Source organism: Pseudopipra pipra, chromosome 17 (assembly GCF_036250125.1).
Source record: "Pseudopipra pipra isolate bDixPip1 chromosome 17, bDixPip1.hap1, whole genome shotgun sequence".
Taxonomy (NCBI): Eukaryota; Metazoa; Chordata; class Aves; order Passeriformes; family Pipridae; genus Pseudopipra; species Pseudopipra pipra.
Genome location: NC_087565.1, coordinates 7,195,053 through 7,213,991, shown reverse-complemented (window position 1 = coordinate 7,213,991; position 18,939 = coordinate 7,195,053). Strand labels below are relative to the sequence as shown.

General features: G+C 43.6%; 2 protein-coding genes and 1 long non-coding RNA gene across 5 annotated transcripts; 1 reads left to right on the top strand and 2 right to left on the bottom strand.

Moving 5' to 3' along the window:
• Nucleotides 1-654: 654 nt before the first annotated feature.
• Nucleotides 655-1,840, bottom strand: ATP5F1E (ATP synthase F1 subunit epsilon). Its single transcript, XM_064674117.1, has 3 exons — nucleotides 1,710-1,840; nucleotides 1,417-1,543; nucleotides 655-794 (listed from the first exon to the last, which is right to left on the bottom strand). Exons 1-2 carry the CDS (start codon nucleotides 1,739-1,741, stop codon nucleotides 1,420-1,422), a joined length of 156 nt encoding a protein of 51 aa, XP_064530187.1. The 5' UTR covers nucleotides 1,742-1,840; the 3' UTR covers nucleotides 655-794; nucleotides 1,417-1,419.
• Nucleotides 1,841-1,883: 43 nt separating this feature from the next.
• Nucleotides 1,884-14,262, top strand: LOC135423648 (uncharacterized). Of its 3 annotated transcripts, none has more exons than XR_010434868.1 (5): nucleotides 1,884-2,051; nucleotides 3,247-3,394; nucleotides 6,881-7,219; nucleotides 7,965-8,141; nucleotides 11,637-11,854. It is a non-coding gene; the product is annotated as an uncharacterized LOC135423648 (long non-coding RNA). The 3 variants fall into 3 exon arrangements; XR_010434867.1 differs by lacking the exon at nucleotides 11,637-11,854 and adding an exon at nucleotides 13,762-14,262 and having other exon boundaries at nucleotides 1,887-2,051; nucleotides 7,041-7,219; XR_010434866.1 differs by having other exon boundaries at nucleotides 1,887-2,051; nucleotides 7,041-7,219.
• PRELID3B (PRELI domain containing 3B) lies at nucleotides 9,227-15,204 on the bottom strand. The gene is made up of 6 exons (XM_064674116.1): nucleotides 15,046-15,204; nucleotides 13,796-13,964; nucleotides 13,350-13,439; nucleotides 12,872-12,942; nucleotides 11,980-12,082; nucleotides 9,227-11,317 (listed from the first exon to the last, which is right to left on the bottom strand). Exons 1-6 carry the CDS (start codon nucleotides 15,075-15,077, stop codon nucleotides 11,198-11,200), a joined length of 585 nt encoding a protein of 194 aa, XP_064530186.1. The 5' UTR covers nucleotides 15,078-15,204; the 3' UTR covers nucleotides 9,227-11,197.
• Between the last annotated feature and the right edge of the window lie 3,735 nt (nucleotides 15,205-18,939).

Here is an 18,939-nt window from a genome sequence, read left to right as displayed (position 1 = left end):
TTATTCTTGCAAGGACTAACTTTGAATTACAGGAAAAAATGGGAGCTTGTTTTATTACACTCTTGGAAGTGAAAGTTTATTGTACTCTGAAGAGTAATGCTTCATGTTTGAGCTCAGTGTAAGGGAATGACCCTGAATCCCATTCTAAGCTGCAGTTCCTCCTCTGCAGTGGGACAATGTGAAGACACACAGCAGGAACATGCCAACACTTCCCCCAAACCACATGAAAGGATAACTTTGCCCCATAGCCAAGAGCCAGTGGAGTGTCACCCTCCATCCCTAATGGGACTGGGATGTCCCTCCCTTAAAGCCAACAGTGTGCCTCTTCCATCACATACAGCCATCAGAGGTCCTTTTAATCACTGAAATTATATCCCTATATTCTCTGTTGACAGAGATTTTAGGGAAGAAAACTTTTTTCCAAACCAATAATTAAAATGTAGCAGGCAGAAAAGTTTTAAGCAATTAAATCTCTCAGTCATTTACGTACCTGAAATATCGGCATGAAACCCAACAAGAGATGTGCCTTAAGAATAAACAGCTGTTGCTACTGAATGTTAGACTGTGATAAAAAGTCTTTTATTTTAACATAAGTGAAAAATAAATATCTATGCAAAATGGAGAACTTTGTTTCAAGAGGAATGACACATTGCACACATTCAGCCATTACATTTATTAGCATACTGATTTACATACAGAGGCAAGTTTTACAGTTGATGTGATGACATCAGGCTGCAGAGTCTTGAGCTTTCCTACAGCTCTGCAGTTTGCTGTTATTCACCGCAGGTCAGTTCCTACGAGAGTATATATAAAGTCATTCAAGTTATTTGAATCAAGAATATGTATAAGGTACACTAGAAACAAAAGATAATAATATTTAATTTCAGATCAGGAACAGAAGCTGTTCTATTCAGAACAGAAGACACTTCAGCTGCTTGTGATTTATGCAATGCCATGAATAAAGGTACAAGTACCATCTGTCTTTCACCAACAACAGACAACTTAAAAGCCAGCTCATCAGGGGAAGGGGAAACAGCAGTTCAGAGAGGTTGTCTGCTGGCTTAGGAAATATGAAAGTTGAACATCACTACAGACCAGTGCACATCACTATGGAAACCTGCGGGTATCACTACAGAGCCCCAGCTGTTCTGTGTGAGCCCATAAAAAGCCTGACCAAACCCCCAAAAGCAGGGCTTGCTGGACAGAACACCTCACTCCACTGCACTAATGCGATTAAGCCGTTTCTCACCCCACAGGTAATCAGGACACTGACAGTCCCAACCCCCTCAGTTCCGTGCCTGAAGGTCGGAGCTGATTCTCCCCAACAGCGGGGACTAATGTACTCAGCAGTACAGACCATCACTCTCCCGCACGACAAAGCTCCAACCACGCACCCGGCCCGCCTCACCCACTCACATTTCACTCCTTTTTGGGCTTCACCGTTTTCACCGTGGCCACCGCCGCCCTCTCCGCCTCCGCTTTGTACTGCGGCTTCATGGCGGCCCGCACGGCCTGGGCGCAGATCTGCGAGTACCGGATGTAACTGGGGATGAGGGGACAGAGCGGGGTCAGACCCGAGCCCTCCTTTTCCCCGGCCCCAAACCCGCTTTTCCCCGCGCAGCGGCACCGCTGTGACCGCGCCAGCCCTCCCTGCCCGGCGCTGACAGCTCTCCCCGGCAGCCCCTCGCCCCCACACCCCTCAGCGGTACCTGAGCCCGGCCTGTCGCCAATACGCCACCATGGCTGCGGCTCCTCTGGGCAAGGTCAGCGCGCGCCGCCGGGACGGGCTCGCCGGCCAATCAGCGCGAGGGGACCGCCCCCGCGCCCTCAATTGGCCAATCAGAGGGCCCGTCCGCGGCGATCGACTCCCGCCCTTTCCGCCCGGGGCGCCCCGCCCCTTCTCCTCGGGCCCGGCGGACCCGCGGCCCTGAGGGGGAGGTGGGTGGGGCCATGGCGGTGTTGCCCTCGAGTCTTACAGCTCAGCCTGGTAAAGCTGCCTGGGAAAGGCGTGTGGGCATCCCGGTTTGGGAAGGTCCCGGCTTCGCCTCCAGGTGTGGCCTCGCTGTCCAGAATCACGGGAGTGAATATGTGGGGTTCCGTGGTTCAGGGACGGTGATTCGCTAGAAACACAGCACACGTCAGTTAACTAAAGGACAGAAATTAAAGCACAAGTCTTCTGTGAGGCAAATGGCTAGTTATCCAGCGCTTATGTTAGTTACACATTAACTCGTTCCGCAGCAGTCCCGTTGAAATCTAAGAATCCGAGCAAGTGGTTAAAGGGATGTTTTGTGCAGCTTAAATCAGTTGTCATTACTTACCCCTCTGTGCCATGTCTAGATGAAACGCTAAAAGAAAAGGATTTACAGGCATCTGGAGCCAATGTTGATTTTTTTTTTTTTTTTTTTTAAGCAGACTAGCTTCAATTTGGAGGTTTTTTTTACCCCTTTGGACATGGTGCCTTGCCGTGGGGTTCCTCTGGATGTGAGACTCTGCAAACAGCTGAAATTGTATCCGGTCATTTGCTCTAAACAAATCCATAAAAGATGACATAGCAAACTAGAAGCTATTGTCAGCTGTTGACACAATGGAAAAATTTTCCATATATGATAAGCAAAAAGTTATTACAAGACTCTAATGATGTTTGATAAGGATCAATTTGGTCCTAACCTAATGTTCATTTAAATAATTAAGGACTTAAGGACTTGGGTTTTTAATAAATCCTTGCACTTTTGCATACCTCTTCTCTTGCTTCCTTCGGTCCAGAGACAAACCATTTTTAAAGCACAGGGTAACTTTCAACTTTATTAAGAGATCTCATTTAGTCCAGAACCATTGCAATAAACAAACCACACATGGTCAGGACAGAGTTACCAGAACAAAAAGAACAACTCTTCACCAAATATCTTCCAGTCTTTCTGCAGGACAGCATATGACAGTAAGATCTGGACCTGTGATTTTTGTTTTTTTTTAAACTGCTAAACATATCTGCTCCTACTGAATTTGGGGTTAATTTCTTAAATTCATGTCTTGCAAGTGTTCATACTTAATTTTAAAAAAACAACTAGTGTAAAGGAGGCAGAAAATAATTTTTATTTCATGCAATTATTTCCTTATTTATTTTTGTATGAGTCATAATTATCCTAATTTTGAGATAGACATGGCATATTGGAACAAAGTTTTCCAACTTGCAAAAATTAAATCAATGAAAAAATACTTGCTATGACAAATATGTTTCTGCCTTTTTAGCCCAGAAAGGTGCCAGTGTTATGATATTGAAAGGGAACATATTTTGGTTTCCAAACCCCAACTACAGCAGTGACAACAAAAAGATACAAGACAGCACCAAAGGGAAGCCGCTCTCTGCTACCTAAGCAGCACACTGGATGCAAGACAGGTAACTGCAGTACTTACATATGTTGATAAAGGGGATGTTACATATAAATGCTGCTTTAATGGCAACATCTGATGATTTGATAGGTAAAATAATTAGCAGTAAGATTATTTTAAGCCTCATGGGCACCCCGGGTCAAAATAGCAGTGTTGGACATTTTTCTTCCAGCTCTGTGTCCCTCTGTTCCTGCCCCACACCTTCTCTGAGTCCTCTCCCTACCTCCTGTCTCTCACCTGCTTTTTTCTCCACAATTATCTTCTCTCTCTGTACCTCTCTGTGAAATGCCTCTACCTGCAATTCTGTGAAATTAAGTCAGATTTAAATCCATAATGGAGATATATGACTAATCCATAATGGAGATATGCAATTATTTGCACATTCAGCTCTATTTGCTGTTTGTTGGTCCTGACAGATAAAAATTCGGCATGAATTGAAAAAGTTTAACCTTTGGGAGTGGTACAGAAACTGTGCTCTACAAAAAATCCAGAATGTATATTGGTGTTTATGCAGCTGTTACAAGGCACCAGGATAGATCTGTACGACCTGTTTCCATGCCCAGTTCTGTTCAGATGCCAGGAGATGTTTGGAAAGCCCTAAAATTTCCTCAGGTAGGAATTTTCAGAGAGAGAACTTAGGAGAGAGCACATAAAGGAGGAGAGTTCAGAAAGACAGAGGGAGGTTGCAGGGAGAGGGGATGTGTTAGGGGGGTTAGATGCAGAGATCAAGGGAAGCTGAAGCGTTGCGATTAGCAACATCCAGGAATGTGAGCGTGGATAGGTCTGGGGGAACTAAGGGTGTGAGATTAGACATGTCCATAGAAACTGGGGAAGTGAGGGAAGAAGCATCCTGAAAGGTGAGATTGGAGACATCCAGAAAGGGTGTAGAGATGAGATTGGAAACATCCTGAGAGGTCGATGAGGACAATTCAGAGGAGCGCTGAAACAGGAAATAGTTAAAATCAGTGAGGTCTAGTGACTCTGAAGAGGTCGAGGAGCTGTTCTCTGAGATGCCTGGTGAGGATGGAGGGATTGTACAGGAAAAGTTCAAGGAAGCTGAGGAGGTGTGACTGGAAACATCCGTGGAGGACGAAGACGTATGAGTGGAGAGGTCTAGAGAGAGTGAAGTAGTAGGACTGGAGAAATCTGTGGAGGATATAGAGGTGACACTTGAGAGATCTAAGGAGATGGAAGAACTGTCACCAGATTGATCCAGAGAGCCTGATGAAGTGAGACTTGATAGGTCCAGTGAAATGGAAGAGGAGAAACTGGAGCGCTCCCAGGAATCTGAAGAGGTGAGACTGGAAAGCTCTAATGAGATTGAAGAGGAGATACTGGAGAAATCTGAGGAGGCTGAAGATGGGAGACTTGAAAGGTCCAGAGACGATGAAGTGAGACTGGAGAACTCAACAGAGGATGAAGAGCTCAGACTGGATAAATCCAAAGAATCTGAAAAGGGGATTTTAAAGAGTTCCCAGGAGGCTGAAGTCTTGACACTGAAGGGGTCCAGGGAGGCCAAAAAAGTGAGACCAAGTAGGTCCAGGTATGTTGAAGAGATGATACTGAAAAGCCAAGGAACATGACTGCTGTTAAATCAGGAGTATTTTAAACTAAAGGTCTCTCTTAACACACCAAAACAAAACAAAGAGACAGCATGACCCCAAATGATTTTATTTTAAAAATAAAGATTTAAACTGTTTGCTTAGTTAGGTCTCTTAGTGGTTTCTCTTTTGGTGCAGAAAAGCTCCAGTAATAAGAGCTCAGAGACTTACTGAGAGCATTGCTCCTTCCCAGGGAACCAGGGCAGGAGCAAATGTTCTTCTTCAACCAGATTTTAGCATCTTTGACAGCCTGACAAAGAATACCCTCCTGTCAAATGCCATCTCCCTGTCCTGAAGGTCTGGAATAAAATAATAGTTATGTAATAGAATGGAAATTAAAACACTTTAGCTTTTCTTTTCCAAATACCATAATAATGGATGGATAATCAGATCTGAGGCTGCTTACTGGCTGTGGAGAGGGATTTTAAACAAATACACAGTTATAAAGGGCAGCAAGTCAAACTGGGCCTCTGACTATAAAGATATGAGGGATTATTTCCTTTTGATTCATAACATCAACTAAAAAAATGATGATTGTAACGAAACTGGCAAAGAAAACAGTATTTTTCTGCACAGCATGTGCAGGATTGTTTTTGGAAGCCAGCAGTATGCTAAACTGATTCTGTGTCCAAGAGACACACATTTCTAGGTCTACTTATTTTTCAGATAAAAAGAGGTCTTATTTTGTTACTTTGATTTTATGAAAATAAATCTGGACATAAAACCGGTGCAATAACAGTAATTTTTGATTTGTTTAATAAAAATATCCTAAAGAGAAACTGTGATGGAAGACAGACATACGATTAAAAAGGGAACAGCTTATATTTCAGTTCATAAAGGTGCATCTAATTATAGTATGAGGAGGTCAAGAGGCTGATCCACAGCTGCTTTCTCTCATCTCCAGACTGTGCTGCAAAGCGGAGCTGAAACCCGCTGGTGTCTCTGTCTCTGTGGGCACAGGAGAGCACAGGAAGTTTCTCAGTCATCACAGCCATATTTTATGGCCCAACAAAGTGCTCCCTCAGAAAGCTGCAGCTTCTCAGGTGAACACAGCCCAGCTCTGCCCCTGTTATTACACAAGCAGTGTCCAGATGCGTGGGTAATGGATTTAACATAATCACCACGGCTGCACTCCCACCGAGGTCACCTCTTAACTGGAGCAGGTGTCTGCTGAACAGGGGCTGAAGTTGAACCCTGTCTTACTATGCAAACATTAAAATTACCAAACTTAAAAAAAAAAAAAAAATGCAGCTTAGGTACCAAAGATAAGACTCCAAAAAGTTCTTGAGTACATTTAATATTTATTGATAATGCTTCTGTAATTTTACAGCTCCTGCAAAAACGTTGCAGTTCTTTCAAGAGTACGATGTTTATAGATCAACAGGCAAACCAAATGAATTTTTCTAAACATGCATAGTTTATGATGAAATTACAAGTTTGCTTGCTGCCCTGTATTCTCAATAAAACATAAAAATAATTAAGCCCTTAAAAATCCCTTGCTATCTAAAACCACTATAATTTTGTGACTATCTTTAATCTCAGAAGTTTCTCAAGTGCATTTTATAGGGGAGAACAAATATTTAAACAAAAGGCAAATTACAATACAGCAAAAAGCCGGTGTCCAACAGACTATAAATTCCATAATCTCTTCACTGTGTTCCCTCTGTCTTTATTGAAAAAGACACAGCTATTGCACTTTTTCCTATGAAACAACACTGTGAAGAAACATGGAATTATGGTCACCATTGTATAAAATGTACAGGTCAGTAATAACGTTTCCTACCTTGGGTAGCTGTGGGTTTATCTTCTTTCTCTGCCTGGGTAAGCCATACTGGGCTGTGCTGGTAAAGCTCTGCTGTTCTCTCTGCTGATGACCCTAATCTGTTCCACAGCCACTGGAATTCATGCCATGCTGATGACAATGCGGGTCATCTCCTGGTAAATCTCCTGGCCAAGCACAGCACTCTGCACAGAGCAGCAGCAGAAAACACACCCTAAAATCAGCTCTAATCTTAAGGTAGAGTTGCAGTTCTGTGGTGTTTCCTACAACAGGACAATATTTTGGAGGTTAGTTGATGAAGCAGATGAAGATATTATTTTTTAACTTTTGGACACCTGGATTCAAAGCAAAAGTAATTTTGCAGTGTCATCCAAGTTCTCAGCTGTCCATTCTACAAAATCTGGCATAAATAGCCTGTGGAGGGACCCAGGATCTGCAGAGCAGAATTCAGGTACACTCAAGTTTTAAGAATCTTGTCCATTACTTCCTCTTTTAATGTGTTTATTGACTTGTGTTGGCTATGCTACTTTTTAAATGTGGTTATGACAGAATAGCATGATAACGTAAGACATTTTGTCCACAGTTGATACTACCATTGAAAAAAGTTTAAAACCTACCCAGGTGACATTAATAGTCCCCCAAAAAACTGTTGACAAGAACTCACTCAAATGTTGCTACTTGCCCTATTAGAAAACAAATATGGCAAGTAGCCAAAACAAAACAAAGCAAGGTGTCTACAAGTTGAACAGGCTCTAGGCACATCAAAGTTCACAGCAAGGGCAATTGTTTCATTTAATTTGGTGTTAAAAGGATGGAGTATATGATTAGGAAAATACCACATATGTTGGTCATTACATTCTATTCTAGCTGATATATTCAGCTGGACTATATGTATATTATCTAGCTGATACTATTTTTTTCGTTCATTGTTTTTAAACTTTTTGATTAAAGGACTGTCAGACTGTTCTGGAGAAAAGGCATAAAAGCCATTGTGTGCTGAACTTTTTGTAATATACATGTCTGAGAAGGAAGACTTTAACTTAACAATGGTACTGTTACAGAGCTATAATTTTTACTGTTAAAATAACATCAAATACTCTCTCTAGTAGATGCAATATGAAATAATTGTAATACACATTGCAGAGGCAATATAATTTCAGCCCACCCAATAGCTTCCTACATTTCTCCTCTTTCAGCACCTCACCGTGCTTGCTGGTGGCTGCACAAAGACTGTAGCACTTCTCATGGTCACGTTTTTTTTGGCTCAACAAGCTGACTTGGGTCAACAAAGGCTGTGAAGACCAAGGGAAGAAGTAGGACAGCACAGCCAGGCAAGAGGGATGGCAAACACAGCATTGTCTCCTTTTATGAAGGTAAGCAATTAGCTCAGCTCAGTTGTAACACATAAACTTACCTTTAGAATAATTTAGTTCTAGAGCAACAAATAAAGCAAAGCTGTCCAATTATTGAAGAAAGAAAATAACAGGTCCTGTGCAAGTGAAAGAAAAACCTTCACATTCAGAAAGGGAAGGATTCTGAAGTGACTCAGTGCTTCCACACAAGAGCTCTTTATCTGCACTCTTCAATTCTTCCATAAACGTGAACCTGCAGACTGCTGACCTTCCCTTTGAACCATCTGTCAGGGTCAGTGGCTTGAAAAGGTTGCAGTTACTAGAAAATGGGTGCTTAGGTTTACTTAGCAGTTATAGACATTTATTGGAAATGTGCTAGACTGCACAGTTTAACTTGCAGTTTAACTGCAAGTAGAGACCACAACAGACACATCAGCAACGTTGTAGGAAATGGTGGTTCACGTTTTTTCTGCTTTTTTCCAAAGCAAACAACTTTACACTTACAGTTAACTGCTGTGTGACTGAACAGGTGCTGACACCCATTGGATGGGAGGGATGGATCAGAGACCACACCACTGATTTATTCACCCCACATTCTTCCACCTCTGCCCTTTCTGTTCCTCGTGTTCCCCTTCCCCTCCACCGAGTTCTTTCCTCCTGATCCTTCACTTCAGTTTTGTCCCTCCAGCTGTAGATCCTTTCTTACCCACCACCTCCTCCATTCCTTCCAACCCCAGAACCCACAGGTTCTCTGCACTGCCTTAGGTCACTCCCACTGGTGCACTCATCCATAGCATCCCCCATTCCTCACAGGGAATTTGAACACAGATCTCAGTCCAAGTAGACTGAAAATCTTTCCACAGGATGGAAAGATTTTCCACAGCAAACTGTGAAATGTGGTCACCAGTTAATGTGTCAGATTTGCAGAAAAGCAGAGTTATTAAGAAGTAAAAAATGTGCAGCTGTGAATGTCCAATATCAGGATATGCATTTCAATAAAAGAAGCCACTCACTCCAGAGTATTTCTTCACCTTCATCTCACTTATTTCAGCTTACTCACCTCGTAATTATAAAACCCAAATAGACCAGAAAGTTTCAGGAACTAGTCACAATTCAAATAAAATTTTATTTAAAAAGCGCCACATACAGAAAGCCATACTCTGACAGAATGAGAATGCAGGCACATAAATAAAATAGAAGAAAGAAAATTATTATCTTTCAAGAAGTTGTTGAATGCCTGCAAAAAATTAAACATTCAGTGCAGGGCCAAACTGAGTTCATACTATGCAGCCCTTAGTGCAGAAAAATCTGGAAAAGAAAAAATTTTTAAAAAATCAGCTGATGGTAATGGCTAACCAAACATGTAAAATGAGTTTCAAGCAAAGCATTTTTATCAGAAATGATGGTACAGTTTTGCAGAAGTTTCACATATACTTTAAAAATTGAAATGCTATTTCACTTGTAATAATCTGTAAAAGCATGGCAAACCTCAATGACTTTAATTTAGTAAGGTAGTCTCAAATAATTTCATTTTAGAAAAATATTTAGAATAGTTAAATTTTTAAAAGTTATTTATCTATATACCTGTTTTCTTCCCCCAACACAAACCTTACAGAAGAATGTGTTCTTGTGTGATTACCACTGAAAATAACCTCTGGTTCTCTACACAGCAGACACTACTCAATAGGCAATCTGATATAACAGAAATGGCATGCAAAATAAAATATGCTGGGACAGGTGACATTACACTTCTTAAAGGCTAAGAGGGAGTCTTGAAATCACTTGTAAGATTAGAATCAAATTTCCAGGAAAAGCCTCTGGCACCAAAATACCACCATCAGCTAATTCAGGGCTGTGCCTCTGCATTTTTCTGTCCCACTGAAGGAGCCTCACGGGACAGAGTCCCTGCTGAGGTCACCAGCACTGCCAGCACACTGGCACACGATGTAAGGAAGGATGGCAAGGTCTGACCTTTAAGTTCCTGCAGCAAATGACTGGTGACAGTACCAAGAACATACAACGAGTACCAAGAACTGCAGAAGATTAAATGAAACCCTTGAGAACACAAAGAGCCTTGTGCTGTGAGGAAATTAATCTGGAACTCAGAACACTGTTTAAATTAAAGGACAACACAATATTCAGTTGATGTAGCACGTTATCTTTGGAGTGTGATCAGATTAATATGTATATTGTTAAATATTACTTCCTTTTATGTTTAGGTACTCTTTAGCTAAATTCACAAGGGGTTTTTTGTCCTTAATTGGTTCTTTGAAGTGAACACCTACTATTGTAGCAGCTTGCAAGATTTTAAGGCTCTATGCTTATTGTACCCCTTTATTTAATAAGCTTTTAGAAATGGAGATACTTATAGAAGTTAAAGGTAAAATTTTATTTTAAGGTACTGCATGCCCAGCTCGTTAATGTTGCATTTAGGAACAGAAGGTAGGTCTTGGTAGGTAAGAGACAATTTGATGTTTTACCTACACTGACTGAAAAATAATTTGAGTACCATATTAGTTCACCCCATTAAACAAGTTAAAAAGCTTATCAAAAATATTTTGTACATTCTTTTGTATTTCAAGCATCAAGTAATAAGCTTTCTGTTAAACCGAGTTGTGTCACACAACTGTCAAAAATCAACAAACAGAACAATGCTGGAACAACCATTCTGCTTAATTTTGGGCTTGGTCCCAAAAGAGGTAGTCCAGGAGTCACATACAAAATAAAAGTTCCACAGAAATCAGCCTAACATGCCAGTGTCCTCCACCATGTGCAGCCTCATCACTAAGCGAGGCTATTTCATATCTGCAAACATTCTAAGTTAGTGTTCATGTAAATACAGGAACTAAACTTGAAAATTATTTCTTCATCTGTAACCGAAATTCGGTCCAGCTGACCCAATATATTAAATAGCCTTTGAACCTCAGCCTTAGTAAGAATTCAGCTTTTCTCCAAATTAAATTTGTATTGTGCCTAATACACAGGTATGCCTTTAAATAACAAAGGATACATGTATTTAGGCTTGGAGAGAAGCTGCAGATCGTTAAGCCTCGTTAGTGATGCAGGTATAAGTACTATCATTTCTCTACAAACGCTGCTGCTGCCATCGAGTTCCTCATGGTTCCTCTTGCTGAAGCTGCAAACTCTTCAATTTCAGCATTCAGTCTTTTAATTACCCATTCCAATGCTTCCCGGCCCTGCAGTTAAAGAAAAGTTTAGCATAAATCTTAGTAAAGAAGTAAATTGGTTAGGTCCTGTCTTACTGGAAATGACAAAAGAAAAGGTACAGAAATACATGCCTCTGGTATTTTTTATTTCAATAACTGGAGTACTGCAGGAACATGTTCTGCCTTACATTTCATGAAAACAATCCATTAGGTCAGCAGTGCTCACATTATGATCCACAAAAGCCCTTTTATCCAGGTTGTTTTATTGTTCTTGAGGCTGAACTCAAGACACCTTTGGATTCCTAGAGGACAGACTCTCAATTAAAACAACATGTCATTACTCCCACAGAACTACTTCAGATCTGCCTGGATGTACATCCTTTTTCAACAGCAAAAACTAACAGATGGCATCAAGAGGGCAGCATAAGAATGACAGTGCCAGACTGTCAAGTGAGTGCAGATGTTTTCTCTGGTGAAGATTCAGAGACCTTTGACAAAAATAATTTCTTATCTTCATTCACAAGAGGAAAAAGAGGAAGAAGTTCACCACACTGAGCATTCAGTCAGCATTTATTATGCAGTATGTGGCCCTTTCCTAAGACTGCTGACAAAGCCAAGAAGTAAAACAGAGGCTTTTATTCCCTTTGACATTCAGCCAGTGTTAACACATTTTACACAAAAATCATACTTACTTTTTTAGCATTAGAAGAAATTGTGTTTGCCATTAGCCCTTCTAGGTAACTGCTGAGACTGACACCTTTGACAGATATTATTGCTTCTTGTGTCAGAATGGTTCTGAAACAGAGAGCAGGAAACTGAATTATTCCGAGTAGTTTAAAAAAGAATGCACTGCTGAAAGCAATTCACTCCTCTCCAAAAAATGCATTTCCTCACCAGCCTGGTTGTGTAACACAGAACTGGTTTATGCTTCTACTCATAAAATAAAAGCCAAGAGTGCCCACCAAGTCCAAGTGGCACTCAGCCATTTCCATCTTTAGCAGCAGGACATTAAGAGTGGAAACACAAGATCTGGAATACTAGGAAAACAGTATTAAAAAACATTCCCTTCAACAACAGGGATTTAACATTTCTGACAGTCATGAGAGGAAAAAACTCCTATGTCAGAATCCCCAGAATGATCCTTCAGAGTTATCACTGCTTCCAGCAGTACAGACTCAGTAAGCTCTAAATTTGCCTTAAAAAAACCCACCCAACCACCAAAACACAAACCTCCAAAATTAATGACTAAAGGCAGATAAATGTGCATTCTAGTGCAGAAGCTCTGCTCAGGCTGATGGAGAGATCAGAAAAAGGGGCTGGAAAGTGCAGATGTACAAACTCAGTTACAGACAGGACCCCCCATAACAGCTGAACTGGGCTCCTTTACAGCATGACCCGAAGTGTCCCAGTGGTGCTCTGCAGAAGCAGTGTCACTGGAGGAAATGACAGTCCATTTAATCCTTTTTTAAAGTTACCATAACAGAGGCCATGTAAACCTCATCTTCTGTTCAAGGGAAACCATGGAAATTTTCAAAGCAAAGTCTGTACTACTTCAGAGCAATCTTAGAGCAGAGAGGTACTTACTTGTGTGGCTCATGAGGGTGTGGTTGGTAAACAAGCCTCTCATCTACTGACACGAGGTTTGTAAATGAAATCTGTAGAGCAATAGACAGGATCACCCCTTGATACAAATATTAAAGGGATTAAGCAAATAAAACTGCAGTTTCAAAACTAATGCTTATATTGCATTTAAACATTACACTTTTCCTCCAAGTATAGGGTTGTAGAACAAGACAGAGAAATCTTCAAGTTCAGCATTTGCTGATCTATTTCTCTTAATTTTTTTGCATCATTTACTAGCTACCACATTTATAAGAACATTTCCACAGTGGGATCAGACAGATGGAAAAGTAAAGAGGGCAAAGTGTTACACGATTATTGTAACACTTGTATTGTTCTAATGCAATTTTCAAGTTATTTTTAAGATGACTTTCCTTTTCAAATGCACAAGGTGCTGTTATACCCTGTAATCCACTGCAGTTGCACAAACACAGCTACTTACGTTACAGGATTTAAGCTCCATTGTTTTTTTCACAGGGTCAACAACTGAGTGCTCCTGAACATATGTCCTTGTTCTGCAGGTGCCAATGAGCTGGAGGACAGGCAAACATAGATGGGATTAATTATGCAATTTTTCCTGCCTTTAAATGTGTAAGTAGTGATAATTGCATTGAACAGACACCAAGACAACAGAATTAGGGTTTAACTTAAAAGAAAACTCTTGAGTTGAGGTAGATTAATCCTCCCAGTGGAAGCAATCTTAGATCCAGGCAATCTCTGGCTATTGGAAGTCACTATGTGTACTGCTCTTGAGCCTTCCTGATACATTAATGCTTGTATTTTTAAACCATTAAAGTTATGAAACGATACACGTCTATTACAACACCTGGCTCACGAGCTTCCCTTCCCTGCAGGGATCCCTTTCTGGCTCTGTGAGGAAATACTCACCGATTTCACAATGGAGGGAATTCCCCACTCTGTGCTCAGGAGCCTGTGGCTGTGCAGCTTCCCACTGGGATCCACGTGTCTGTCCAGGACATCGACTCCAACCACGCTGGGGTTCATGGGATTTGGATATTTCCTCATGGCAGCTGTGGTCACAGTTTCCCAGGGGTGGCTGACGAAACAGAGGCAGGACACAAAGTTGTACACCTTCGGTTTTAACAGGGTTTCTATTAAAACTGAATGACACATATCACTTGATTTATGTCTTTAAAGCAGTTCCATTTCCGCTTCTCAACCCTACACATATCCTTCCTAGAGAAACACCTCTATTTCATGGACTGGACAGTGCCACATGCAAGTCAAACATACAACACACCTCATTAATCTGGTGTCATATTATATTATAACTTGATAAGAACGTTTCCTTGTGACATAATGTTAAACACTGTGCTTCATCCAGATTTCAGTAATACTGGATTGATTTATTAAGTTGTTACTCTCCTCTAACGAGTATTTCCCTCGGATTATTTTTAACACAGGTCCTTTGGAGCACTTGAGCCCCAACACCATGAAGGGCCTCAGTGTGCTTCGCTCAGCGCTGCCCCTTGAAGGCGAGGGCAGCACTACAGCCCTGAGCAGCGCCGACACAGCGGGTGGGTCCGTGCACACGTCCACAGCACATAGGTACAGCCCCGCACAGGCACAGCCCCGCACAGGCATAGCCCCCCACAGGCACAGCCCCGCACAGGTACAGCCCCGCACAGGCACAGCCCCGCACAGGCACAGCCCCGCACAGGTACAGCCCCGCACAGGCACAGCCCCGCACAGGCACAGCCCCGCACAGGTACAGCCCCGCACAGGCACAGTCCCGCACAGGTACAGCCCCGCACAGGCACAGCCCCGCACAGGTACAGCCCCGCACAGGCACAGCCCCGCACAGGTACAGCCCCGCACAGGCACAGCCCCTGCCGAGGTCCCCGAGCCTTCCCCGCGGGCCGTGACCCCGGGCCCGCAAGGACGCGCAAGGAAGGTCACGGGAGGCCGCGGCCGCGGAGCGGGGCAGGGCGGGGGCGCGGAGCACCCTCGGGGCGGGCGGGCGGCCCCGGGGAGGCGCAGCCACCGCAGCCCCCGGCCCGGAGGAGCCCCGCCGTGCCCGGGTCCGGCCCCGCCGCCCCCCCCCCCGCCCGGCCCTGCCCTGCCCTGCCCTGCCCGGCCCTGCCCAGCCCGGCCCGGCCCGGCCCGGCCCCGCTCACTCGAACACGTGCTCCGAGGTCCAGATCTTCATGTCGGCGGCGGGGCCGGGCCGCGGCCGCTCCCCCGCAGCCGCCGCTGGCACCGCGGGCCGGCACTGCCGGCACTGCCGCCCCGGGTCTGCCGCCGCCACCGCGCGCCTGCGCGGGGCACGCCGGCCGCGCCCGCCAATCGCCGCGCCGCGCCGCCGTGACGTCACGGGGCCGGCCCGGCGCGGTCCGGGCGAGGCGGGACGGGAAGGGACCGGCATTGTGTCGGAAACGCGAGTGTCCGTGTGAGTGTCTGTGGGCCCGGCTCGGTTCGGGCCGGCGCTCACACGCGGCTCACACGGCCCAGCCCGCCCGGGCCGTCCTGCTGGGTGGGGCGGGGCCTCAGCTGACCGATGACGTCAGCGCAGCCGCAGGTGACAGATGACGTCACGCCGCAGTTCCCGCGGCCGGCCAGCAGGGGGCGCAGGGAGCCCGGTGACGTAACCGGCGGCGGTGTGACATCACCGCGGGCGGCGTGAGGGTGACACCGCCCGGGCGGGCCCGCGGGGCTTGCGAGTGGTTTTATAAGTGCTTTTGTAACGGGTTTTGTAAGGCCTTTCATAACCGGCGGCCGCGCTGTCCCAGCGTGGAAGGGTTTCCACGAACTGTCCCGGACCGTTTCAAACCCGAGTGATTTACGATGTTGGTAACGCTCCGTCAGCTGCAGCAGCAAACAAACCCACATGTGCGCTGGCGCGGCATCACGCGTCTTCTTCTAAAATTCTCGGCCCTATTGAACGTCCCGTGAGTTTTGTGGAATTTTTGCTTCTCTTCAAGCTGCCGGAGATCATTTCACGGACGCAGCACAGGGGGAGCGACCGCTGTGCGCTCATGAGTGCACAGAAATTGCCTCGCTGGAAAAGGGGGAGAGGGAAACTTCCCAGAGACCAGTTACTGCACCCAGTGCCAGAAATCCCGGCCTCACATTCAGGGACTGTCCCCTGTGCATCTTGTTCACACTGAACATCAAATCCATCGGCTTTGTTACAGACAAACTACTATTTAATGATACAATACCAGATTCAGTCAGTAGCAAATGGTTAAATGAGAGCTGCTAAGAGAATAAATTATTGTCGGAGATACCAACTGATGTCACTTTTCCCAACTCTCTCACCTCACAGGAACCATCCTAAACATTAACATGCTGGTGATCTACCATAATGTACAGAGTTATTTCTGGAAGATCAGTTCTAAATACATTGTAGTTTTAATAGCCACCCAGCTGTTTTTGCAACTGGAGAATTTTCCAAAGGATGTTAAAAATGCAAAGCCTTTTGAGAAGTCTCAGTGTGACAAGCAGTTTGGGAAGATGGTGACCCTTAAATAGACCCATCCCTGATCCATCAGTCTGCCTCTAGCCTCTCATCAGGGTATTTTTCTGTAAAAGAAATGTTATCTACTGGAAGCAAAGCAAAATGTCATCTCCAAGAAAGAAGCATGCCAACATATGGTGCAGATTAGGAGCTAGATTTCAGCAGTTCTTGCTCACAGAAACTTCAGGTTATTTAAACAGGAGTTTTGTTAAGGTTCTGTATTTGAGTGATATCAAGGGCAGAATGACTTATAAACCTGACTTGTAAGAGGAATAACAAAGTCATAAATAATAAAGCCAGATTTTAGGAAAATTTGTAACTGCAGAGGAAAAAGTGGCACATCCTAAACATTACAATTCTTTACATTGGTGATGTTGCATCTTGAGAATATTTTGTACATCTTTATGACCAAGAATTTAATACTGTGACATTCAATATCTTTCCCCCTATATGTTGACATTATATGTCTAATAATTGAAATCAAAGAAAATATTCTTTCAATTAATTCTGTCCAGTCCCAGGCACTACCAAGATGAACACTGAGGACCATGAAGGACATCTACAAAAGAATATAAAACCCTCTGGAAACCCAGGGTGAGATTCCTTAGTCCATATATGGCTTTCAGGAGCTGTTTACTTACAACTTCTGAAGGCAACTAATGCACAAAGTGGGCCTTGTGATCAGATGTTTCATATGGATTTTGGCAGAGCAATCTCCTTGGCATGACTAAGAAATACTTGAAATGGCTCTAGGAATTGTGTCTGAATGTGCTCTGAGGTCCCAAAGAATTTATTTGCAGAACAAGGGCTTATGTTTTTATGTTTCTTCCAGACCTGTGTTTGCCAGCAGAGAGACATGACTTGTCCTCCTGAAGCAGCCTCATAAAATAGCCATAATTTTGACTGAAAAGCACAAATAACTCACAGCCCAAAAGTTGCTTTATCTCCAGCATTAGGTCCAGATCATTCCTGCAGTCCATAAGAGGTACCAAAAGTCCAGACTGTCAAACCCAATCAGGTCCTCACGACTGTGGGTTTGGCTTTCTGTAAGAAAAATACAGATACTGTGTCTCAGGAGAGCAAACATCCCCCTGGTTCAAAGCCCTGTTCCAGAGATCAACTAGAGCACTCTGCAGTACAAAAGGTCACTAAATTCTAGCCTGAAAAGGGTTTGGTGACAATGGCAGTGATTCAAGCTGCACTTCTCAGTGAAATGAGTGCAAGTCAGAAGTGCCATTCACAATGGATCACCAGAACCAAATTGTGCAGAGGTGACTGAGACACAGAAGAGTAAGTGGGGAAAGTTCTGTACCTCCCTGCTGCACTCCCTTGCCATAGGCAGCATATGGGCTCTGGTTGCTTCCCCTGCTTCAGGTATCACAGCACTTCACATCACAGCTGAGGTCTCCACTGTTTCTTACACTTAACAAAATTGTATTTTGTCGTATATTTTTCCCCTCTCATATTCTGACATACAGCCACACTGCAGCAACACTGCACCAGTTCTTTGGTCTGAAATCCAAGTTTCATCTGTTGGAAATATTGGTATTCACAGGCAGTATTAATGAAAACCATTCAAAGCTCTTTTCTTGAGCTGGAAAAACAAGTTCCCACTCCCTTTGTCAGTCTGGCGGTGGAACTGGCAGAGAATTGACATTGTCAATGTTTTCTTTTCCAGACAAACCTATTCAATGACTTCCATTATACAACTCTTACAGACCCCATCTATAAACACTCTTTCATTAACTGTAAATTCAGTATCTGAGGCTGTTCGTGCTTGGCTTTATGTTCCTTAATGTACTTCTTACAAGAACTTTGTTGGATAGCAAAGCTCCTTTTCTCTGCTTCCAGAATCAGCTCTTTAATGCCTTGCAAGTTAAAGTACATCTCATGAAAAGGTCACACCAAATGGTACTTTTAATAAGCAAACACTCTTCAGAAAGAAAGCACAGCAATACTCCAGTGTAGGATGGTACCAACTTCTCTAGCTTTGCTCATACTTTAATAGGAGTGTTGAAGTAATTTTAATCCTTCCAGAACTCTGATTAGGATCCAAAGGAGACACCAGTGAGGAAATGCCACCATTACACAACATATAACATTCTGGAAAAATGGTGTTAGGTGCAAATGAGTTTACATGAGGATACATTTACTGTGTCAGAACAGAGTACCATCAGAACACTGTACCATGGATTAGCATTCATATGCTTTGGTGCATCCCTTTGAGTCTTCAAAGAAATGTAAGTGGGAGAAAAAGATTTCCTCTTCAATATTGAAAATGTGTTTTTATCAAAATAAACAGATTCTTTACCAGTTTTATGTCGTCTGTGTGGTATTAACAGTTCCACTGCTGATGTTGGGTCCTACCAGCTGCTTCCCACTGCTCCAGCAAGCTGGCCTCCCACTCCAGAGCCTTTCATCTCCCTTCTTCATAACTGATGTCATCCCAAATTCCTTGTCCCTCAGGCCTGTACTCATCATTTGACCCCAGGCAGAGGGGAAGGATGGGAATGCAGCAAACAGCATTTAAGACCCCTGAGCTCTACAGCATCTC

Bases quoted from the DNA above. Each gene is read 5' to 3' on its own strand.
- PRELID3B (XM_064674116.1), bottom strand. From the start codon at position 15,077: ATGAAGATCTGGACCTCGGAGCACGTGTTCGA. The intron at 13,440-13,795 runs GTGAGTATTTCC...CCTGTCCTCCAG, and splicing joins TTCCCTCCATTGTGAAATCG to CTCATTGGCACCTGCAGAAC. The intron at 11,318-11,979 runs GTAAGTATGATT...CTTTAACTGCAG, and splicing joins TTTCTTCTAATGCTAAAAAA to GGCCGGGAAGCATTGGAATG.
- ATP5F1E (XM_064674117.1), bottom strand. From the start codon at position 1,741: ATGGTGGCGTATTGGCGACAGGCCGGGCTCAG. The intron at 1,544-1,709 runs GTACCGCTGAGG...CCTCATCCCCAG, and splicing joins TGGCGACAGGCCGGGCTCAG to TTACATCCGGTACTCGCAGA.